Raw genomic sequence first — 25,981 nt, forward strand, 5'->3', positions numbered from 1 at the left:
TATCCCTTCTTCCTTCCCACTGTTTCTTCTATCCATCCACCCATTCCATACATAGCAACTGTGTAGCAGTAGTATATTAATATTGTAGTTCAAATGAAATGTGGGGCTGTATCAAATACTGACATTAAAGATGTGTGCATCAATAGCAAGAGGAAAATTATCACTTTCATTAATACAGTACTGGGACTTTAGTTTTTACTTTTTTCCCTAAAATATTGGCTATATTCTTGTGTTTCACTTCTTACTTTCGATATACATACATACATATTTCAAAGTAATAAACAATAGGAAAATAGGTGTATTATTTTTAGAACCTACAAGTGTCTTCTTCTCTTAAAGACTAAGCCATAATTTTTTTTATCAAGGCTCCTCAGGAAAAAACTCATTTTCTGATGTAAAAATTTGTATCGAGAGGTGGGTAGGCACATCGTAATTGATCTGAAAAGTATATTGTAAAATGTTCTAGTAAAAATTTTTCTAAATTACTTCTAGACAAAGACTGGTATGCTAGTCTCTCCTACAAGATTTTAAAAATGTTAATTGGAATGTCTCATAGTACATCTCATAATAAACTTCAAGAAAGTGAAAGTGAAAGTCACTCAGCCATGTCCAACTCCTTGAGACCCCATGGACTATACAGACCATGGAATTCTCCAGGCCAGGGATACTGAAGTGGGTAGCCTTTCCCTTCTCCAGGGGATCTTCCCAACCCAAGGATCGAACCCAGGTCTCCCAAATTGCAGGTGGATTCTTTACCAGCTAAGCCACATGGGAAGCCTAAACTTCTAGAACCACCTCATTTGTCTAAATTACTTCATTATACAAGAGAGTTAATCTGTGTTTAAAAAAAAAAATCACCATTTATAATCAAATAATTTTACATGAAAAACTTTATTTTTTTCTCCTGTTAGATGTAATCTCCTTTTTAACAATAAAATTTTGAGTCACAAATTTAAAAGGGAACTCCTAATAATCAACTAGTTGTATGCTAATTGTGGAAGATCACTACTATATCAAATAGAACAGGAAATAGCATAAATTTGTCTCCCAAATAAAGTCCAACTTATAGGATCCAGGATGATTAATAGTCAGTTGTTAACAAGTAGTTACCTGGTTTAAACTTATCATTTAACTTTATCACATGGACAACTATCTCTAAGTGAAATAACTTAATTTACATAATGGTTTTAGAATGTGCAACCCTTGTTCACTCACACCATCACATTCAGTGCTTATCAGATAGGTATGGTAAGGACATTTTCTATTTTAAGGTGAAGGAAAGATTTTATATATAGTGGGTGATATTCTTTTTCCATTCAACTACTATAACCTGTAAGTATAACTTAAGAAAGAAATGCAGGGCAGCAGCCTGCAGAGTTCCACCCACATAATTCTCCTCAACATTTGATTACCCAGTTCAACTGAACAGCTCATTTTGGAACTAGAGGGTTCTAATATGCTTCCCCTGACTTCCCTCTCTTTAACATCATGACTAACTTCCATCGTGCCATTGTCTCAGTTAGGTTGAGGTTTCCTTATCTACAGAATGATAACGTAAGATTCGTTTTTCAGGTCTAAAGTTTACTATGATAAACAAACCTTCTGGTTATGTAATGTAAAGCAGTACATTTCTTATAATTCTAGGTTGTCCATAAAGACTTCTAGGTGCCCCAGGAACTCAAGTTGTCAAATAAATAGAAAAAATATTCTTCTTTGGCCTTTTTTCTCTTATTGTGATTTTAATTTTTTTCCTAATTTTGTTAGTCCCATATTAATAAGTAAGTATATGTAAGTTTCCCATTATAGAGCAATTTCACCTGAGCATGGAAATGCCCTTCTTGAGTAACAAAACAGTATTTTTTCACAGAAGCAATACCTAATGCACAATTCAATCATGAATTGTTTTGTGATCACTGAAGTTAGGAGAAATACCTCCTATTTATGAAATTTTTCTTGTGGCTCTTATTCTCTACCATTTTGTGTCAAATTCTATGCAGATGTGTCGTCCTCCCATCATTTTGGAGACAGGAACTATGTTCAACATCCATTGTGCCCAATAGAATGTTTCAGGCATAATAGGTATAATAGGTACATATTTGCCAAATGCACTGTTATGTTGATGATTATTAATAGGAAAGAAGTTAGAAGAAATGAGAAAAGCAAGAGTGGGTAAATATTGCAAAGGATGAGGTCTTGGCTATGTTTCTCAAGATAAAGGTATTTTTTAGAAAATTCACCTCGAGTTGTCTTCACTTTTTAGAACACTCCTTCCCTCATTATTAGTATGTACAAAGAAATCACCTTTCAGTGTTGAAAACATTGAAGCTTTTCATTCAATCCAAGATTCTAATCTTTTAGCAGATGAGGTTTCTGAAATCAAACATAATTCTGACAACCGTTTCAAGAAGCTAAAGAGCTTAGGAAAAGCAAATAAAATGCTCTCTTAGCATATGAGAAGAGTGATATAAATTAAGAATATGGGTAATGATGTAACGAACTGAAGAAAGTCCCTGTCTTTTACTACACAGATTTTTAACAATTTATGGCAAAGAAATCACACTACTCACCACAAACAGAATTCATTTTTAAGAAGTTTATATGTAAAAATAACCCCAAATAATTGAAGAGAACTGTTTAGTATAACCATTCTAAGTTATTAAAGCCAAGAAAAAGGAAAAAGAGGACGGAGTTAATGGAACCCACAGGCTACTGATGTGGCAGTTTATCAAATGTAGCTGTAATGAAAGATAAATAATACAGGCAATTCACACTTCATGAAAGGATAAAAGTGTCAGTGTGTAGGTACCAGTTTTACTGCAGGCCATAATCAGCAAGTAAACGAAAGTGCAATGTCTAAAAAGTTTATAGGCTTCTATGAAGGCCTCGTCTTGTCAGGTATTGATTTAGGTATTCAGACGACTTCACTGGTATTAAACAAATTGAGTGTTTGTGAACTTGGAGGACATGTTCTATTTCTCCCAACAAAAGTTGCCTCCAGCTTAAAGTTAAGTTGCTTCCATCACTTAAATTTGAGGAAGGGGAAGAAAATGCTGAAATGATATCTTACACAATTATTTTCTTCTTAAATAGAGGGCAATCCAAAGTGAACGTTTCATATTCTCCACCTTCTCCACAAACATGGACTCCATATTTCTTAGAAAGCTGAAAATAGAAAAAAAAGAGAAAGAAACAGGAAAATTAAAATTTAGATAACAAAAATGTTCACTTATTTTGTCCTAAAAAAAATCCATGTCAGAAACTTTAATTCCAAAATAGACTGTGAGCTTTAGGAAAATGACTGTATATTTCTGTTTAAAAACTGTTGAAAATCATTTGAAAAATGTTATCATAAAGCACAGCATTTTAAATAATCCCCAATCCTTATAAAAAGATATACTGGACCAACATTTTTATGTATAATGAAAAAGCTTAAAGATTACTATAAAGTTTGACACTAGCTTTAGCTTCAAAAGGAGGAAAGATACTAAGTCATTATGTACTAAATGAGAATACATGCAGCCAAATTGTGCTTTCCCTGCCCTTTGACCTATATGTGGAAGGGGAAAAAATGTGTCTGGAAAATTTCTCAGACAACACAAGAGAATGTAATCTAAGGCCTTACCTTGGGCCTATGAACAAAAGGAAGTCATAAACATGGTTATTATGCTTAAGGCTATTATTAGTAGTAAAGTTCTAAGAATATCAAGATCTAATGAAGTTCCAATGCTACAGACAAGCCCTGGGAGGGTCTAACTTCAAGAAAGGTTGGAATAGCTTATAATGTTGTCTGATTAAGCCTGAAAATTAAAAAAAAAATAAGCACAGAAACAACCACCCCCCACCCCAACCCCGTGCTTTGCATGAAATAGAAGTTGTTATTCAAATGATCCTGATACTGACAGTAAAATCCTCTCTTATTGGGCTGGTGCAAGGCTGGAATCAGAGCTGGGGAGCACTCTCACTGGCTGTGCAACAGAATCTTTCTGGTCTTGTATGGAGGATTTATCACTGCGATTCTATCTCCTTCATTCTGAATTTCATAGCTTTTCCTGCTTATAGCCTCTCCTAGCCCCAAATCCTCATAGCCCAAAGGAAGAGTGACTCCATTGATGTTCTCTGTTACTGCCAGTGCTGGAACTGTGGCCTAAGTTTTCAGTTTTACCTGCATAAATATTAAACATTTATTTATTTGGTTATTTTTATAGTTGTGCTACCATTCCAACTCCATTACATTTCATCTATTGACTATGTGCCCTTCGGGACTGAAAGGATGGATCTATGAAAATTCTATTCCCTCTAAGGATGTGGTAATGTGAATGACCTGTAAAGCAAAACAGCAAGAAAAGTGAGGGAAAGAAAATGAGGTGGCATTTAGTATATGAACTTGCAAAAACTTAGTAGATAAATTTTCACCATGGTGGGTCATGAAGTAGGGAACTGGCAAGGCAGAATTATGGCAGCTGGTCGTTATGAGAGCAGCTAACAGGAATAGATTACAGTAGTAAACCAAATTAAATTAATGTCTGCTTTGCAGTAAAAATGTAGGAATAATAATGGGATATGGATTTCAAGGGCGTTTCCTTGTTCTGTCAGCTAGTGCCCGACCCCTTCTGTGCTCATCTCCCTTCACTGGTCTTCTCATTCTAGTGACTTTCTGCAAAGGGAACCTTCTACTCTCACCTTCATGGTCAGTCTTTTTTATGTGGGAATATATCTTAATAACCACAGACTTCTTTTTATTAGAAAATGTATAATTGAAGCTTTGCAAAATTTCTATAATTTACCACAAAAGCATAACTGGATTTTTTTTTTATTAATGTTGGCATAGCTGTTATCATACTGAAGTAATTCTGTTAGTCCCTAAGTAAAAATAATGTAAGCTGCTATATTAAACCAACCAGCACTAGGAAATCTAAAATTTGGATATATCCAGTGGTATTTTCAATTCACATAAAATATTTCCATAATATTCATCCAGTCAGTTCTTCCACAAACATTTACTGAATAGTGATTATTGGGCAGGCTTTGCTAGATGAAAAAGTTCCAGGAGTAAACAAACAATGTCCTTGGTCTCTAAAGTTTACTAAACATATTGCACCCTATATTTCAATACCACAGTATCATGAAAAAGTGATGTTGATTCTGTAAATAATATGTGCAATCTTTTGCCTCTCTGCCACTCATTGACCAGCATGGACACAGAATCCAAGTCAAGAAAGATTCTAGACAAGACAGATTTCAAAACTCCAGAATCCATGGGTTCCAGATTCCAAGAGTGCAGTGGATTTTATGGCTGATGAAACACGAAGTAGCCTATGAATCCTTAGGATGTCTTTTGCAGCCCCTCTAAACTCTATTAGCTTAAAGCTCTAGCAGACATAAGTATTCAGAAAAATTCCATCTTTTTTGGCTTACATTTGGCCAGTACGAAGGCCATTTGATGTCCTGAGAGAACCTCCTCAAGAAGCAAAGCCTAAGCTAGCCACTTTCTTTACGGAATCTTGAGCTAAGGCATAGCAATCAACAACCTGTTGTTAGAAATCAGCAACCTGGTAGCACAAAAGCGTGAGGTGTGCATTTGACTGGGCTTCCCAGGTGGTGCTAGTGATAAAGCACCTGCCTGCCAATGCATTCAAGCCCTAGATCAGGAAAATCCCTTGGTGGTGGGCATGGCAGCCCACTCCAGTATTCTTGCTTGGAGAATCCCATGTATGGAGGAGCCTGGAGGGTTATAGTCCAAGGGGCTGTAAAGAATTGGACATGACTGTGATGGACAGGGAGGCGTGGTGTGCTATGATTCATGGGGTCGCAAAGAATCGGACATGACTGAGCGACTGAAATTAATTGAACTGAAGTGACCTAGCATGCATGTGTGATTTGATTTTTTTAAAAAGGGGTCAATAAAGGTAAGTGGAGAATCTAGAGACATATTTGTGGTATGAGATGTTCAATCTGCTTTTCTAAAACATAAAACACTTGCTTACATAAGCAAGTGTTGCTCATATCTACATTACTCATAGAAAGTAGCAACCTCATTCTACATAGTTCAGGTCTGTGTCTGGGTTTCAACTCAGTATTATTGTTTTTAAAAAGGGGTCAATAAAGGTAAGTGGAGAATCTAGAGACATATTTGTGGTATGAAATGTTCAATCTGCTTTTCTAAAACATAAAACACTTGCTTACATAAGCAAGTGTTGCTCATATCTACATTACTCATAGAAAGTAGCAACTTCATTCTACATAGTTCAGGTCTGTGTCTGGGTTTCAACTCAGTATTATTGTAGGCAAGCACCTACTCATTCCAAATACAGTTTCTGCAGTTCACTTTGATAGTTTTTCTGTCAATATCATTGTAATTGAAAATACTGGATTGGTTTTCCTAAGGTTTAGTTCCTTACTGAATTATTGTGATTCTTTCCATAATTTAAATGAATAAGATAGCAAACTATATTGAAAAATTAAAAAAAAGTGGTTTTTCAAGTTGCTTTTTTCCCACTGAAGTATGATATAAAGGATTAAGATGTTCCTTAAATAGTTTCAGTTGGTATATAAAAAATGGGAGCAGACAATTGGTGTCATCATAACACCAGAAATATGCAAGATCAGCTACAAAACCACACCTTTGTGTTTTACATACAGAGATCTGAGAATGCAAAGGCATCTGGATGGACTAATAGCAGATAAGGATAAGCTTTTCTGAGATGAGTGAAGATTCATGGCCACCTTCCTAATGGGGCAACAGACAGAGCAGAAGCAAAGCTCCATGGATGTGGGATGTCCATCAGCGTATGTAGAAAGCCAAACTCTTGTGGACCTCTGTGATGGATTATTAAGAGTCCTGAAGAGACCCAGGGAGTATGTATAGCCTACCAATTATTTTTCAGAGTCTTAACTAAGTGCACACAGTGGCTACCTTCAGAAAACTGCCCCTCTCCAGGGCAGGAGAGAGGAGAGACAGAGATCCCTTTGATAACATCTGCCCATCAAGTCTTTTCTATTGAACTTTCAAGGCACCAAGGGGTGGTGACAGGGCAGGAAGATTGAGAGATTTCACCCAAGACTTGGAAAGCCATAGAGAAGGCAGAGAAAGGCTGAGAGTAGTAAGCCCTTGAAAAGGCACAAAACAGTGGTGAAGGACTTTAAAACATGGGGACAGGGTAGGGGGAAGAGGGAGAGAGAGATCTCTAGACTCATTGGAGAATAGATCACATGCCCTGATAAAGCGAGAATCTTTATCCTGCTTTCAAAACATTTCAAACAAGTAGCAAACTGAAACTAAACAAAAATCAAACCAGACTCACCTCAACTGGAGAATAGACTAAAAAGAATAAACACTTCAGACTAGATGTCACAGAGAGGAAGTGGTGTGACTTTTCTGGAGTAAATATTTACTTCAGTCTCTATTGTTGTTTTCTATTCATTATCTACCATAAAATATATAAAATAAATTAAGAGATAAAAAGTGAAAAATGTGATTGTAATCAGGAGAAAAACAAACAAAATAGAATCAAACCCACACATTAACCAAATATTGAACCCAACAGACAAGGACTTTAAACATAAACTATAATTATACACTAGAGATTTACTGGAAAAGACAGATAAAGTTTATGAACAGAGATTAATTTCAGCAGAATTGGAAAACTAGGGGGAAATATCTTTAGGTTCATATTCTGGTTCCAACATGTATTGGGCACAGGACCTGGGATGAACTGCTTGTTCTCTGAATTTCCGCTTGCTTAGGGAAAGCCTGCCCTCAGGGGGATGCTATATTAAAAAATATAATACATACAAAGTTTTAAATCCAATGCCTAGTGCACAGAAAGTAGTTGACATATGTTATCCTTTCTCTATTAGTTTGCCCTTCCCTTGGACCTTCTGCTCTTTATCTATATATACCTTCTTTGAGGATCTTGACTCCTACAATATCTATCATCTCTACTGCAAATGGCTCTCAAAGTGAAAACCTTAGTTATTAAACTCTCTCCCATGTATCTCCTCCCCCCACAACTCCAAATACTTATTGAGTGTTTTACTTGGGAGCATTGATGGGAAAGACTAGAGATCTCTTCAAGAAAATTAGAGATACCAAGGGAACATTTCATGCAAAGATGGGCTCAATAAAGGACAGAAATGGTATGGACCTAAGAAGCAGAAGATATTAAGAAAAGATGGCAAGAATATACAGAACAACTGTACAAAAAAGATCTTCACTACTCAGTTGATCACGATGGTGTGATCACTCACCTAGAGCCAGACATCATGGAATGTGAAGTCAAGTGGGCCTTAGGAAGCATCACAACAAACAAAGCTAGTGGAGGTGATGGAATTCCAGTTGAGCTATTTCAAATCCTAAAAGATGATGCTGTGAAAGGTTGCACTCAATATGCCAGCACATTTGGAAAACTCAGGCAGTGGCCACAGGACTGATAAGGTCAGTTTTCATTCCAATCCCTAAGAAAGGCAATGCCAAAGAATGTTCAAACTACTGCACAATTGCACTCATCTCACACGCTAGTAAAGCAGTGCTCAAAATTCTCCAAGCCAGGCTTCAACAGTATGTGATCTGTGAACTTCCAGATGTTCAAGCTGGTTTCAGAAAAGGCAGAGGAACCAAAGGTCAAATTGCCAACATCTGCTAGATCATCAAAAAAGCAAGAGAGTTCCAGAAAAACATCTATTTCGGCTTTATTGACTATGTCAAAGCCTTTGACTGTGTGGATCACAATAAACTGTGGAAAATTCTGAAAGAGATGGGAATACCAGACCACCTGACTTGCCTCTTGAGAAACCTGTATGCAGATCAGGAAGCAACAGTTAGAACTGGACATGGAAATGGTTCCAAATAGGAAAAGGAGTACATCAAGGCTGTATATTCACCCTGCTTATTTAACTTATATGCATCATGAGAAATGCTGTGCTGGATGAAGCACAAGCTCGAATCAAGATTTCTGGGAGAGATATCAATAACCTCAGATATGCAGATGACACCACCCTTATGGCAGAAAGTGAAGAACTAAAGAGCCTCTTGATGAAAGTGAAAGAGGAGAGTGAAAAAGCTAGCTTAAAGTTCAACATTCAGAAAACTAAGATCATGGCATCCTGTCCCATCAGTTCATGGCAAATAGATGGGGAAACAGTGGAAACAATGGCTGACTTTATTTTTTAGGGCTCCAAAATCACTGTAGATGGTGACTTCAGCTATGAAATTAAAAGATGCTTACTCCTTGGAAGGAAAGTTGTGACCAACCTAGACAGCATATTGAGAAGCAGAGACATTACTTTGCCAAGAAAGGTCCATCTAGTCAAGGCTATGGTTTTTCTTGTAGTCATGTATGGATGTGAGAGTTGGATTATAAAGAAAGCTGAACACTGAAGAATTGATGCTTTTGAACTGTAGTGTTGAAGACTCTTGAGAGTCCCTTGGACTGCAAGAGATCTAACCAGTCCATCCTAAAGGAGATCAGTCCTGAGTGTTCATTGGAAAGACTGATGTTGAAGCTGAGACTCCAATAGTTTGGTCACCTGATGCACAGAACTGACTCATTTGAAAAGACCCTGATGCTGGGAAAGATTGAAGGCAGGAGGAGAAGGGGACAACAGAGGATGAGATGGTTAGATGGCATCACTGACTCAATGGACATGGGTTTGGGTAAATTCTGGGAGTTGGTGATGGACAGGGAGGCCTGGTGTGCTGCAGTCCATGTGGTCACAAAGAGTTGCACACACTAAGCAACTGAACTGAATTGTTTTAAATAAAACATAGTTCTTGATTTTTCCTCAAGTTCTTCTCTCCCTGCTCAATTTCTATAATAGTTCAATCAAGTTTGAAATTCTGGAGTTGAGCTTAACTCCTTTTCCTTCTGCCACACAGCCTACATTTAAAATTTTTCTTGAATTTATTTATTGAATCAACAAATATTCACTCAGGACTTATTAAGTACTAAATCCTAGTCTATACATAAGGCATGTGGCAGTGAATGAGACAATGTAAACACTCCCTTCCTTTCTAACACCTTTCCTGATCATTTTGGGCTTTAACTGTTACAGTAATCTCTTGTCTCCCTGCTTTATTTTCACCCCTCTCATCTACCATACATGTTATCACCACACTAACTTTCCTTAACAATATAAGAGATGGCATTCATCCACTCAAAAACTTATGGTGTCAACCATTGCCTACTCAATAAAAATCAAGGTCTATAAACTGAGAGTCAAAAGACTTCAGTTATTTGATCCCACCCTTCACAAGAATACCAAGACATAAAGCTAATATAATAGGAAAATGAAATAAAGATTCAAAAGAATCTTGACTGGCTGAAAAAAAACCTGAGGACTAAACCTTAAAAACTGAAATAAAAAGTAGTAAACATCAACCGCATCATGCAGCTTCTTTCTGGTCTACTTCCAGAAGTCACCATTATTGCCTGTGGAATATCCTGTGCCGCCTTGTGACATATTTCTGTATTGTATCACTATGAATTTCAGTGTTTGCCATGAGACTATAAGTTTCTAAGTTTCTCAAACCCTCTCAAACCCATAGTTCTCTCCCAGTAGTGTGTGTAGCACATGGTACTCAAAGACCAAATGACTCTCTTCTCCACGGTCAAGATATCCTGCATACTTCCAGAAAAGAGTCTAATTGGCCTTGTAGTCACAGAAAGTAAGCCACCACCAAACAGAATTATCAAGTAAAAGGGAGGAGAGAGTTACTGATTGCTTTTGATATACCCTTGGAAATAGGACAAAATAGGATCAACATTTTCTGTTTCTGGAACTCTAAAACTAAATAAAATTTACACATGTTAGTCAATGCTTTTCTCATCTAACCCACTGAATCAAGAATGTTACTATTTTTTACCCATTTTTAACCATTTGGGGAATGTTATACAGAAAAAGATTCAAATCAGATGACTATTTTATAAACTTAATATACCTGCTATTTTGTCTGACATTAGTCAAGTAGTCTCATCCTTCATATAAATGCAAAAAAAAATAAAGCTGATAAAATCAATAAAATGAAACAAAATTTCAAAAGGATCTTGACCAGCTGGAAAGAAATATGTTGCTGTTTTCTAACCAGAAGCAATAAGATCAGTTTTTACTTGTGCCACAATATAATTTTCATTGTATAAAAGCATGCTCTTTGTTTCATATACATCTAAATTATTCTATGTTCTATTTTGAATAAAATGTATAGGGAAGGTGAACATTAATTTTTCAACTGACTATTGTTAAGATAAACTTTCTAAAACACATTTTGAACAGATGTGGCTGACTTGGGTCATTTCATGACTTATAAGAAGTCCTTGGAGTCTGAGCATTTAAAAAGTGAATTCTTAGAGTTAATGTAAAGGAAATTACTAGTATGATTCTATTTTTTCCTGGTAGATTTATTCACATAAACATTCATATTCATAATAACACCATTTGAACTCTACTGATTATTGAACTAAAAAGGTAATCAGGCATCATCATTTTCCTGTTTAATTTTCTTTTTTTTAAATTTATCTTTATTAGTTGGAGGCTAATTACTTTACAATATTGTAGTAGTTTTTGTCATACATTGACATGAATCCCTTTAAAAGATTGTAATGATCATAGTTGTGAGAATTTCTTATTAAATCAAAATATTTCTTCTTTTAAACCTGTCTCATTTGCTGTTAGTAATCTTAAAACTGGAAAAAAATAAAAGAAGGGCCAAATGAAATTGCACTTTCTTCATCCCTCCTACCACCTAGATAAAACCATGATGTTTATAGAACTCATCATAATTTCTTATATAAATATTGTATTTAATATATAAAATAATTTCACCCTGCATATATTCATTCATAGCAGTTATTAAAGAAGTATTTATTGAATGTCTACTATAGGTTTGGCATTGTTTTAAGTGCTGGGAATAACAATAGGAACAGACATAAAACAGCTTACTGTCTGCAGGTACAGGCAGAAAGTCAAACAAGTAGTTACAATAAAGGGTAGGGATGGGTTTGGTGAATGCCTGAAATGCGTGGGACTACAAAGCATGAGATCTAACTGGAAGGACCGCAAAAGGCTTCTAAAAGAATCTAAAGGATAAGTTAACCAGAAAAGTCTGAAGGGAGAGATGGAAAGAGAAAGAGGGAGGGGTAGGAACAGCATGTGTTAAGTCCCAGAGTACATGATGGGTACTAGAAATTGAAGTAAGTTTGGCATTTGTAGTTCAGTTGCCAAGTTGTGTCTGATTCTTCATGACCCCGTGGACTGCAGCACACCTGGCTCTCTGTCCTCCACAGTCTCTTGGAGTTTACTCAAACTTACGTCCATGGAGCAGTGATGCTGGCTAACCATCTCATTCTCTGGAACCTGCGTCTCCCTTTGCCTTCAATCTTTCCCAGCATCAGAGTCTTCTCCAGTGAGTGACCTTCCAGTGCATATTCAGGATTGATTTCCTTTAGGATTAACTGGTTTGATCTCCTTTCAGTCCAAGGAATTCTTAAGAGTCTTCTTCAGAAACACCATTCAAAAGCTTCAGTGCTCAGCCTTCTTTATGGTTCAATTTTCACATCTGTACACGACTACTGGAAAAATCATAGCTTTGACTATACGGACCTTTGTTGGCAAAGTGCTGTCTCTGTTGTTTAACATGCTGTTTAGGTTTGTCACAGGTTTCCTTCCAAGCATCTTTTTAATTTTGGCATAGCCGAAGTATAACTAGATGAGTAATAGTGGAGAGATGAGGCTAAAAATCTAGAAAGAGGACAGATGTTACGGAGCTTTATAAGCCATACTGAGTTATTATCCTCAGGTCAATGAGAACCCATGGGGATGTTTTAAACAGAGAGTTGACCTGATCTCATTTGTCTTTTAGAAACATCATTCTGGCTGCACATGGAGAATGGGCTGGAGGGCAGTAAGTCAAGAAGCAGATAGAACTGAGAGGTCGCTGGAGGAATCTTGGCAGAAGGTGAAGACTTCCTGAAACGGGCAGGAGCACTGAGGATGGAGAGCAGAGGGCAGGTAGATTGACAGAGTTTTTAGCAGGCTGAAATAAGTGAATGGAGAAGTGATGAAAATTTTTTTTTTAAATTAAGAAAAATTTGCAGCTTTCTGCATAGGGAAACTGGACAGATGGTGGTTCTGTTTACTGGTATTTCAGTACAAACAGCAATGGGCTGGGACACTGTCTAATGACTTTTTTGCAAATTTTATGTATCACATCATACGACTGATGTCTCAAATCTTTGTGATTATTTTCCTGAGTCTTCTATGTTACTGTGTTTTCTAAGCTACTGCTAGGCTTTTCCAACTCCTTTCCTTCCTGCTGCTCCAAAATTATAAACATCCTTCATGACTCTCTCTATGCTATATTCTTCTATATCCATTTATTCCTCCTGATAGCTTATGCAATCCATGGGTTCAGCTAATCACCTTTAAGTTATTCTGTTACTGCAAACTGTTGAGCAGACAAACTGATGGTTTGTCAGTACTGATGAACACTGTCACTATTAACTAAAAAATATTTGCTTTATGCATTGAAGTTAAGAAAATGATAAAATTATCTTATTTAATCTTCAAAATGATTTTTAAGAATAAATAAGAGCATAGGCTCTGAAATCAGACATATTTATAGCATAAATTCCGGTTCTGAAACTTCCCAACTCTGTGACTTTGGAAAAGTTACTCACCTTCTAAGTGATCCCTCATTTTTAAAATGTAAAAATTAATAGTAGCAACCTCATAGTCTTGTTAGATAATTAAATAACATAATGCATAAAAAGTACTTAGGTCAGAGCTGTAATACACAGCTTAACTATAAGAGTAGGTAAAGCACATACTGTAGTGAGGCGCAGTGAAAGCAGCATTGTGTAATATATTGGACAAAAGCAGTAGCTCTGGAGGCAAATTGTTCTTGGTTCACATCGTCCTTCATTCAAATCATAGCTCTATCACTTTGTAGCTATGCAGTCTTAGGTCATGCAAATTCTCAGAGCCTCAGATTACTGATCTGTACAAGGGAGAAGACAATAGTATCTACCTCACAGGAGTACTGTTTTCAGTAACAAAACCATGTGAAAAAAAGGTCTAATATATTACACAGCACACAATAGATACTCGATGAAATGGTTACTAATTTTATTTTTTTTCCTTTTCCAGAGACAAAAACTAAATTGATTTGCAAAGGATATGTAGCTTAGAACTAAACAAACCCATAATTTAAAGTTGTGTCCTGACTCATAAACTATAAACCTTAGTCTTTAGCCTGAACACCTCAATTGTGTGCCAACCTCATAGTTTTAAAAACACATGCTTTGGTTTATAATTTAAAACTCAGTATGTTTAAGACCAATCTTATCATGTTCCTTTCAACCCTGTTCTCTGCAAACATGTGTGCTTCTTATTTCCCCAATTATTTGTGTGTGGATTAATCTTTGATTCTTCCTTTTCCAGCTTCTGGCCATTTGGTGCTAATTTCTTTGTCATTCTTCCATCAGAATCTTTGTTTTGTTCTGTGTCTCTATCCCTACTGTCAGAGGTTTCATGCTTTAAGCCCTCAGACCTGTTTCAATAAGAGCATCTTAGACTCTTTGATTTCCAATTTCTTCTCTCCAAATCCAGGAATACTGCCACCACACTAAATTTCCTGATATATCTTTTAATAATAAATACCCCTGTTGATGAGCCTTCCATATCTTATTTCTTACCCCAAATTGCTTGGTTCATCTCTCAAGGCCCTTAATGACTGGGGCCTAAATTACCACCTCACCTGGTTCTTATTAATCTACCAACATGAGCTGTTACTTTCATTTAAATAAAATTCCTTATTGTCCTTACATGTCTTCTTGCCAAGGAATCTACAGATTGATTCACTTTGTTGTCACCACCAATACAAAAAAGGTCTTAATGATCCAGAAAACCATGATAGTGTGATCATTCACCTAGAGTCAGACATCCTGGAGTGTGAAATCAAGTGGGCCTTAGGAAGCATTACTACAAACAAAGCCAGTGGAGGTGATAGAATTCCAGTTGATCTATTTCAAATCCTAAAAGATGATGCTGTGAAAGTGTTGCACTCAATATGCCAGAAAATCTGGAAAACTCAGCAGTGGCCAAAGACTGGAAAAGGTCAGTTATCATTACAATTACAAAGAAGGGTGATGCCAAAGAATGTTCAAACTACAGCACAATTGCACTCATTTCACATGGTAACAAGTTAATGCTCAAAATCCTTCAAGCTAGGCTTCAACAGTAAGTGAACTAAGAACTTCCAGATGTACAAGCTGGATTTTGAAAAGGCAGAGGAACCAGAGGTGAAATTGCCAACATCCACTGGATCACAGAAAAAGCAAGGGAATTCCGGAGAAATATCTATTTTTGCTTCATTGACTCTGCTAAAGTCCTTGACTGTGTGGTTCACAACAAACCGGAAAGTTCTTAAAGAGATGGGGGTACTATACCATGTCACCTGCCACCTGAGAAACTGGCATGCAGGTCAAGAAGTGACATTTACAACTGGACATGGACCAACAAATTGGTTCCATTTTGGGAGAGGAGTATGTCAAGGCTGCATATTGTCACCCTGCTTATTTAACTTATACGCAGACTACATCATGAGAAATGCAGGGCTGAAAGAAGCACAAGCTGGAATCAAGATTGCTGGGAGAAATATCAGTAACCTCAGATATACAGATAACACCACCCTTTTGGCAGAGAGTGAAGAGAAACTAAAGAGCCTCGAAGAAAGCGAAAGAGAAGAGTGAAAAAGCTAGCTTAAAACTCAACATTCAAAAAACTAAGATCATGGCATCCAGTCCCATCACTTCATGGCAATGAGATGGGGAAACAATGGAAACAGTGGCAGACTTTATTTTCTTGGGCTCCAAAATCACTGCAGATAGTGACTGCAGCCATGAAATTAAAAGACGTTTGCTTCTTGAAAGAAAAGCAATGACAAACCTAGACAGTGTATTAAAAAGAGACATCACTTTGCCCACAAAAGTCCATATAGTCAAAGTTATGGCTTTTCAAGTCATCATTTATGGATGTGAGAGTGGACAATAAAGAAGGCTGAGTGCCAAAGAACTGTTGCTTTTGAATTGTGTTGGAGAAGACTCTTGAGAGTCCTGTGGACTGCAAGGAGTTCAAACCAGTCAATCCTCAAGGAAATCAATCCTGAATATTCATCAGAAGGACTGATGCTGAAGCTGAAGCTCCAATACTTTGGCCACCTGATGCAAAAAGCTGACTCAGTGGTAAAGACCCTGATGCTGGGAAAGATTGAGGGCAGGAGAAGGGGGCAACAGAGGATGAAATATTTGGATGGCATCATCGACTCAATGAACATGAGTTTGAGAAAGCTCCATGAGATACTGAAGGACAGGGAGACCTGGTGTGTTGTAGTCCATGGGGTACAGAGTTCGAGATGACTGGAAGACTGAACAACAAAGTATAAGTTTCATCCATCCTTTAGACCAATTTAAGTGCTAAGACTCCCATGACATTGCTTTCAACTATTCTAGGTCAGATGGTCATCCATTTTAAGCTTCCAATTATAGTAAACACCAACTGGGCTTTATCTGATCCAAATTATTAGGATCCCTCCTCATAAGACTCTAAATTTAATGCAAAAACAACTTTTTTACTTATTTTATAATACACACTCGATGAAATGTGAGGAACATGTTCATGATCATATATTAGAAGAGCCACTAACTATGGAGGACCTTCATTTCTTCTCTTTAACTGCAAATGTTAATAGGCTCTACTGTTGAGTCAAATTCCTTAAAGTACACCTTTCAGAATTCCCTTCCACTAAAACCTTTGGTTGTTCATTGCTTAGAAAATTAAATCCTCAATTCAGTATTCAGAATTTCTCACAGTATGGCTTCTAAATTTTTCGTTTCCTCTCCAAGTACTTAAGACATATTCCAAACAAGCCAGCCAGTCAAAAGTTCTATCCCCATTCTTAAAGTCCAGTATGGTTGTCAATTTACCTCTCAATTTATTCAGAATTCTCTCAAAAACATACAATGTTTTCTTTGAAATTCTTTGGTACATATTTTATACTATCTTAGAGTACATTTTTTAATTTAACAGTTTTCATTATATTTTTAACTGGAGGATAATTGCTTTAAAATATATGTTAGTTTCTGCCATACATCAACATGAATCAGTCATAGGTATACATATGTCCTCTCCCTCTTAAACCTAGACTATGGCCTCACTGATTCAATGAACATGAGTTTGAGCAAACTCTAGGAGATAGTGAAGGACAGGGAAGCCTGGCATGCTGCAGATCATGGGGTCACAAAGAGTCAGACATGCTTAGGGACTGAATATTTTAATACTTCTTGTAAATTATAAGAGTCACTGAACATCTCAGCCGTAAAGCTCCACATATCCTTCCAACTCTGTTATATTCAAAATTTAAAATTTCCTCTCAAGGATATTCTACCTTTCTCTTAACTTTCAAGGTCAGTTATAGGTTTTCCTTTCCATAAGTTCAGCAGTGTAGGGAATAAGGCTTAAAGTTCTGTCTCTCACCCACAACATCAAATCAACTTTAGTGAAATTCTTTGTCTTCTGCGTTGTTAAGTGATATGTAGCTGGGACTGTAAATTGTTCTTCTGTCAAACTCATGAGGAAGACAAGTTAACTCAAATAAAAGAGAACTTGAAATAGAGCTTTAAGTTTGACGTTAGCATTAGTATCCTGCTTTAGCTCTTATAGCAGCCACCTGAGCAGTATACTCCTTAGTCAATACATATCTGCTTACCTTTGACTCAAGACTAGAAGTCAGATTTCCCAATTCTATGTGAATAGTTCTGGAAAAAGCAACCAGATCTACATATTCAACATTTTTATATAATATAATACGATTTCACCTTCCATTTAGCAAACAACTTTTACTTGGATGATCTCTTGATTAAAGAGTAACCACTGCTGGTAAAGATAGTGAATTGAATCCACGCACCTACTCTTACCCCCTTCTAAAACTTCCATGGAAGGTATTTCATAAAAAGGCATAAATTCAAAAAAGATGGAGAAAATCAGAGAGCAAGCAACAGAATCAAGAACACTGGAACCTAAGCCAACAGGACAGCATGCAAAGGACTGACCCAATTTATACAGGAAATTAACTCTTTACTCTAAAGCAATAAAGTAAGAGGTTGATGACACCAGTTACTTCTGGAAGTAAAGGGGAAATGTGAAAAGGAAACCAAAATAAGAGGGATAGATAGGCAGTCTGTTTAACAAGCAGTCAGATTCCCTAGATCCTTTCTTTTTTTTTTTTTAGAGACTTAAAAATTTTTTATTTTATTGAAGTATAGTTGACTTACTATGTTGTATTAATTTCTAGTGTGCAAAAAAGTGGCTCAGTTATACATATGCATACAATCTTTTTCATTTTATTTTCCATTATGGTTTACCACTGGATGTTGAATATAGTTCCCTCTGCTATATAGTAAGACCTTGTTGCTTATCCATTCTATATAAACTACTTTCAATCTGCTAATCTGAAATTTCCAATCCATCCCTCCTCCACCAGCCCGTCCCCTTGGCAACAATAAGTCTATTCTCTGTCGAGAGTCTGTTTCTATTTTGTACATAAGTTCATCTGTATCATATCCCACATATAAGTTATATCATATGGTATTTGTCTTTCTGACTTATTTCACTTAGTATAATCTTTAGGTCCATGTGTGTTACTGCAAATGGCATTCTTTCACAATTTTTATGGCTGAGGAGCATTCCCCTAGATCCTTTTCCTATAGGCTGACAACCACCTCTACTTGACCCTGTCAGAACACTGAAGGTTTATTCTCTGCAAAGGGAAAACAAATGAACTAGCCTGGGAGAAACAAGACACAGCTGAGGACAAAGGTACTATAACAAAAATAGAGAGATTAGTTAATATATGCACACAAGATTCTAAGACCTGTAGCCATTTTCTTTGTCAACTCCAACAACAACAGCAAAAACCTGCAGCATGTCTTCACGTTAAGAGGAGGCTGGAGAATCATTTTCTTTGGAATATAACCAGCTCAGATTAAATGACCCATATACACTCCCTTCCAGTGAAACTCAAGGTCACAAAGCTCCATCCACATACTTAGGGCTTGCAATAAAACTTTTAGGTCTCCACTCTTAAATGTGAGTAGAACACCAAAGATTAGCAGAAACATCTATAAGATGAAAGATAGAGATCAAAATTAACAAAGGAAAAGACTGACTGTGAAGGAGAGAAGAAAAATTATTTAAGGATAAAGTATTACAGATTTAAAAAACATTCAGAGAACAAAAATGTGCTTTTAGAAATTAAAAATAAAATATGAAAAAATTTAACTAAAAGTTTAAGTGTAAAATTGTGAAATTCTTCCAGAGAGAATAAAATGATGTGGATGAAAATTAAGAGAAAAGTTAGAAGTTCAAGGAACATCTAAATAATAAGAATCCAAAGAAGCAAAATTGGGACTGGTTCAAAATTGGGAAAGGAGTACGTCGAGGGCGTACATTGTCACCCTGCTTATTTAACTTATATGCAGAGTACATCATACGAAATGCCAGGTCAGATGAAGCATGAGCTTGAATCAAGACTGTGGGGAGTCAACCAGTTATATCAATAACCTCAGATATACAGATGATACTACCCTCTTTGCAGACTGTGAAGAGGAACTAAAGAGCCTCTTGATGAAGGTGAAAGATGAGAGTGAAAAAGCCGGCTTAAAATTCAACATTTAGAAAACTAAGATCATGACATCCGGTCCCATCACCTTCATGGCAACTATGTGGGGAAACAATGCAGACAGTGGCAGACTTTTTTTTCTTGGGCTCCAAAATCACTGCAGATGGTGACCGCAGCCATGAAATTAAAAGATGTTTGCTCCTTGGAAGAAAAGCGATGACAAAGCTAGACAGTATTAAAAAGCAGAGACATTACTTTGTCCACAGAGGTCCATATAGTCAAAGCTATGGTTTTTCCAGTAGTCATGTACAGATGTGAGAGTTGGACCATGAAGAAGGCCGAGTGCCAAACAATTGATGCTTTTTAACTGTGGTGTTGGAGAAGACTCTTGAGAGTCCCTTGAACTGCAAGGAGATCAAACCAGTCAATCCTAAAGGAAATCAACCCTGAATATTCATTGGAAGAACTGATGCTGAAGCTCCAGTACTTTGGCTACCTGATGTGAAGAGCTAACTCATTGGAAAAGACCCTGATGCTGGGAAAAATAGAAGACAGGAGAAGGGGATGACTGAGGGCTAGATGGTTGGATGGCATCACCGGTTCAATGGACATGAATTTGAGCAAACTCTGGGAGATGGTGAAGGACAGGGAAGCCTGGGCATGCTGCAGTCCATGTGGTTGTAAAGAGTTGGACATGACTGAGTGACTGAACCACAAAAAGAAATTAAAAGAAAGAGTAGGTAAACACCAGTGAAATAATTCAAGAAAATTTCCCAGAACTGAAATTTTCAAGCTGAAAACCCTTCCTGTCTAAGCACAATGGATAAAAACATTCATGCCTAAGACATAGCATGTAAGACTTTATAATTCTTGGGGCAAAAGAAGTATCTTACATACTCTTACACAGAGGAGATGGAGAGAGAAATAAATAAGGTTGCATACAAATAGTCAGGAATAAGAATGACTTTGGGCTTCTCGACAGCATACCAAGCTGTAAGGGAATGAAGCAATACTATCAAGATCTGGAAGGGAAAATATTCCTAAAATAGAATTTATGACTTGCTAAAGAACCAATCAAATGAAAGGAAAGAATGAAGACATTTACAGATATGTATACTGTCTCAAAGAATCCTGTGGACTCTTCCTTAAAAAGAAGGTGCTTCACAAAAATGAGATGGAAACAAAGATAAAGACAGACACTGAATCCAGGAAACAAGGGATCCAACAGAGAAGAAAGGTAAAGAGATCTCTTGGATTATGAGAAGATGACGGATGACAGCCTTGTAACAGGCACAGAATGAAACTGACCCAAATTATATACATCTGGTCATAAGGCCCTTGGAAAGACTTCAGGGAGAGGAAACTGAAAAACTATTTAGTATGTCTGAACACCTGGCTAAGAGACTAAGAAACTGTCAGTGAGTAAAGCACTGAATTAGTGATTAGTACATAGAATACTGAATAAATGAATAAACCAAGACAATTATAATTCACATGAAAATATATGAGGATCAAGAAGCAACAGTTAAGAACCTTGTATCGACCAGCTGATTGGTTCAGGATTGAGAAAGGAATACGGCAGGGCTGTCTGCTGTCACCCTGTTTGTTTAATCTATACTCTGAGCATATCATGAGAAATGCTGGACTAGAGTTACAAACCGGAATCAAGATAGGTAGGAGAAACATTAACAACCTCAATATACAGATGATATCACTCTACTGGCAGAGTGAAGAGGAACTAAAGAACCTCTTGACCAGGGTGGAAGAGGACAGTGAAAAAGCTGGTTTAAAACTAAATATTAAAAAAACTAAGGTCATGGCATCCAGCCCCAGCACTTCATGGCAAATAGAAGGGTAAAGGTGGAAGCAGTGATAGATTTCCTCTTCTTGGGCTCTAAAATCACTGTGGATGGTGACTGCAACCATGAAAACAGAAGACAATTGGTTCTTGGCAGGAAAGCTATGACAAACATAGACAGTGTGTTGAAGAGCAGAGACATCACTCTGCTGACAATGGTCCATATAGTCAAGGCTTTGGTCTTTCCAGTGGTCACATATGGTTGTGAGAACTGGACTGTAAAGAAAACAGAACACCAAAGAATCGATGCCTTCAAACTGTGGTGCTGGAGAAGACTTCTGAGAGTCCCTGGGACAGGAAGGAGATCAAAGCAGTCAATCTTAAAGGAAATCAACCCTGAATACTCATTGGAAGGACTGATCCTGAAGCTGAAGTTCCAGTATTTTGGTCACCTGATGCAAACAGTCGACTCACTGGAAAAATCTCTGATGCTGGGAACAACTGAGGGCAGAAGGAGATCAGGGTATCAGAGGATGAGATGGCTGGATGGCATTGCCAATGCAATGGACATGGACTTGGGCAAACTCCAGGAGATGGTGAGGGGCAGGAAGGCCTGGTGTGCTGCAGTCCATGGAGTCACAAAGAATTGGACATGACTGGGAGACTGAACAACAATACAGGAAAGGTTTACTATCAGAGTCTACTACTGAATGAGGAAGTGTTTTGAGTTTTTATAGTTATTGTCATTTAAACACTGACTATTCATACAACCAGAATTGCAGTATTAACATGGGAAGATGGAATAAAGAAAAGGGTACACATATTTGATGGAGACAAAGAGAGTAAAGAGCTAAATCTGCATAATCTAGAGTGAGAGATCAGTAAATAGTGCTAAATTTGAGGGAAATCATTAAGTAATACAAAGACATAGAGGTAAAAATCAACCATAAGACATGAAAGTGAGATGATGAAATAAGTAAAAGGCAAGAAAGACTCAGAGGGTTGTTTACATAGCAAAGTATGAACAATCATTTGAAAGACTGAGTTCAACAAACATTGTAAAATATCACAAAAATAGGAATACTCTTCAAAAGCATTTAAAGAGCAATCCAAAGCTTTTAAAATTTGATGTAATTTTATATTAAAATTCATTTCCTTTTTTGAAAAATGAGAAAATAATCCTGCGGAAAAAAGCACAAAAGATAAAATAATTTTTTAATCCATTGTTCATGTATCAGATAATAATTTAGGAACTTGCATAAATTTAAGAAGCAATGGCTAATAGTTAATTTAGAGTAGTAAATGTATAAGCCTTGAAGTTTTATTTTTTGATCCAGAAATTATAATTCCTAGGAATTTATCTAAAGAAAGTAATAATCAGAAATATACATGAAGAGTTACTTGGAAAAATAACAATCAGAATATTATTTATAATAATTTAAAAAGAAATAACTTTTTAATAACTTATTAGGTTGTTGAAAAAGTAACTGTGATTTCAGATCATGAATTTTAAATCATTATAACTAGACTCAAACACATCTTTATTAATTAAAATAGAAACGATTACAATCAACACGTTTTTGCCAATGAGGTAGAAGTTTGTTTATTCCTGTAGCATAAAAACCCATGCTTTGGGATTTGATAAACTCTTGAAAAGCATTTTCTGCCTCCTGCTAGTTGTGGAAGCATTTTCCCTACAAAAAGTGGTGGAGATGCTTGAAGTGGTACCTGGTTGGTGAGAGGTCAGGTGAATATGGTGGATAAGGCAAAACTTCTTAGCCCAATTTGTTCACCTTTTGAAGCACTGGTTGTGTGACATGTGGTCAGGCATTGTTGTGGAGAATAATTGGGCCCATTCTGTTGACCAATGCTAGCTGCAGGCATTGCCGTTTTTGGTGCATCTCATTGGATCTGTTGAGCATACTTCTCAGATATAATGGTTTCACCAGGATTCAGAAAGCTGTAGTGGATCAGATGGGCAATGGATCACCAAACAGTGACCATGACCTTGTTTTGGTGCAAGTTTGGCTTTGGGAAGTGCTTTGGAGCTTCTTCTTGGTCCAAGCACTGAGGTGGTCATCGTCATTTGTCATATAAAATCTACTCTTTGTCAGACTTCACAATCCAATTGAGAAATGGTTCATTGTTGTTGCATAGTATAAGAGAAGATGACTGTTCAAAACAACAATTTTCTGATTTGTGTTCAGCTCATGAGGCACTCACTTACTGAGCTTTTTCACTTTTCCAGTTTGCTTCAAATACTAAATGACCTTAGAATGGCTGACACTGAGTTCTTCGGCAATTTACCCAGTAGTTGTAAGAGGATCAGCTTTGATGACTCCCTTCAATTGGTAGTTGTCAATTTCTGACGGCCAGCTACTACGCTCCTCACCCTCGAGGCTCTCTTCTCCTTTGCAAGACTTCTGGAACCACCACTACCCTGTATGCTTATTAGCAGTTCCTGGGTCAAATGCATGGATACTGAGAGTTGCCTCCCTGCTTTATGACCCATTTTGAACTTGAATAAAAAAATTGCTTGTATTTGCTTTTTGTCTAACATCATTTCTATAGTATAAAATAAATATAAAATAAACATCAAGTCATTAGCATAAAAACATAAAGTAAGATATGTGCATGAAAATGATGTATAGTATAATCACATTTAAGAAGTATTCCAATCAAATGGAAAAGTTCAACAATGCAAAACTGCAATTACTTTTGTGCCAACCAAATAGAGACAAATATTCCCAAAAAGAAAATATTCATATGTAGAACATGAATATGATGGAATTTACACAGCCATTAATTAATGTATTTTCAAAGGAGATTTAGTTCTGTGGGAAAGTAAACACATCATAATACTATGAGGAAAAAAGGAGACAAACTATATGTATAGTTGAACCAAATTGTGCAAATAAAATATGTACAAATATTTAATGATATGAACTTGAGTGTACAACAAAAGCTCAGGAAATAAAAATCAGGGACTACACCAACACGTTAGCAACATGCATCATGGGGCAGAAGAATTATGCTTTTTTTTGCTACCTTATACTTCATCGTGTTGCAAATTTGCTGTAATAGGTATTTTTATGTCTTATTAAAAAATATATATCTTATTTATTTGTTTGTTTGGCTGTGCCAGGTCTTGGTTGCAGCACACAGAATTTTGATCTTTGGTATGGCATGCAGGGACTTAAGTTGCAGCATCTAATTACCTGACCAGGGATGGAACCTGGGCCCCCTGCACTGGGTGTGCAGTCTTAGCTACTGAACCCCAGAGAAGTCCCTTATGTTGTTATTTTTTAAATCTCCATTTATTTATCAATGAGAAAAGGGATGGGGGATGGGCAACATAGTGGTGGAGAATTAAGAGCTACAAACTATCATATAAAATAAGCTATGGGATATATTATAAAGTACAAGAAATATAGTCAATATTATTTAGAAGAACTGTAAATGGAGTATAACTGTTAAAAACTGTGAATCACTACATTGTACATCTGTAACATATAATACTGCACATCAACTATACTTCAATAAATAAAAAATAAAAATTCCCATTTATCTCTATTCCTTTTCCCCTTTTCCATATCACAGGCAAATATTTAAAAGTATTCCATGTGTATCTTTTGTCTATGTCCTTGCAAATATATTATTATTTTGTGTCCCTGTATTTTTAATTTATTTCAATGGTTCTTTTATTCATTCAGCACTTTGCTACCACTGGTACATTGACAGTAAAATATGAAGGGATTTGAAACTTGAGGAGCAGAGAGGGAATAAAATGGTCATTATGGAGAATGGGTAGAGAATTTTTCTAGTGAAATGTAAGACTGACAGGTCTTGTGAGGAACTTGCTGAAGTAGAATAAAATAATTTCTGTGTTTAAACATCTTATGGTAACACACAGGTTAACTCACAATCAACATCATGGTAATCCTAAAGCTTTACTTGCCTTTTCTAAAAATAATCTACCCGTGCTTGAAACCTGACCCCACAACTTCAAGTTTTAGAAGCATCTTTTGCCAAAACTCCAGTCTCCTATCTCTGAAGTTCCCTTTCTTTCACCCTCATAAGTTTAATTACATTATTTATTTACACTGCTTTTATAGAAGCAAAATTTAGCCTGATGGTAGTGAATAGATGTGAACATAGATATGCTGGGCATAGAACAAATTACTATGAAAAGAGTCCTATCAGAGGGGCATGGAAAGCAACGATGTCCATCAGATAGACTTAAATAAATGATATCAAATTATCTAGAAATCAAAATAATTTGTCACAATTATACAATCATTTCAATTTTAATCTTTTACTATTTTCCTAGTTCATTTTCAAATCTTTTCCTAGCTCACTTCCAAATCTTTTACTATTACGTCGTTCATTGGAAAAGACCCTGATGCTGGGAAAGATTGAAGGCGGGAGGAGAAGGGGATGACAGAGGATGAGATTGTTGTATGGCTCCACCGACTCAATGGACATGAGTTTGGGTAAACTCTGGGAGTTGGTGA

At 36.6% G+C, this 25,981-nt stretch overlaps 1 protein-coding gene across 1 annotated transcript in view; it reads right to left on the reverse strand.

The window, feature by feature from the left end:
- The window catches only part of DPH6 (diphthamine biosynthesis 6), a 195,740-nt gene that overhangs the window by 16,318 nt on the left and 153,441 nt on the right, over positions 1–25,981 (reverse strand). The window contains exon 7 of the mRNA XM_065940945.1: positions 3,068–3,162. Within this exon, the coding sequence (XP_065797017.1) occupies positions 3,068–3,162 (95 nt within the window). The remainder of the gene's footprint in view (positions 1–3,067; positions 3,163–25,981) is intronic.

The sequence above is a fragment of the Muntiacus reevesi genome, chromosome 7 (genome assembly GCF_963930625.1).
Source record: "Muntiacus reevesi chromosome 7, mMunRee1.1, whole genome shotgun sequence".
Taxonomy (NCBI): Eukaryota; Metazoa; Chordata; class Mammalia; order Artiodactyla; family Cervidae; genus Muntiacus; species Muntiacus reevesi.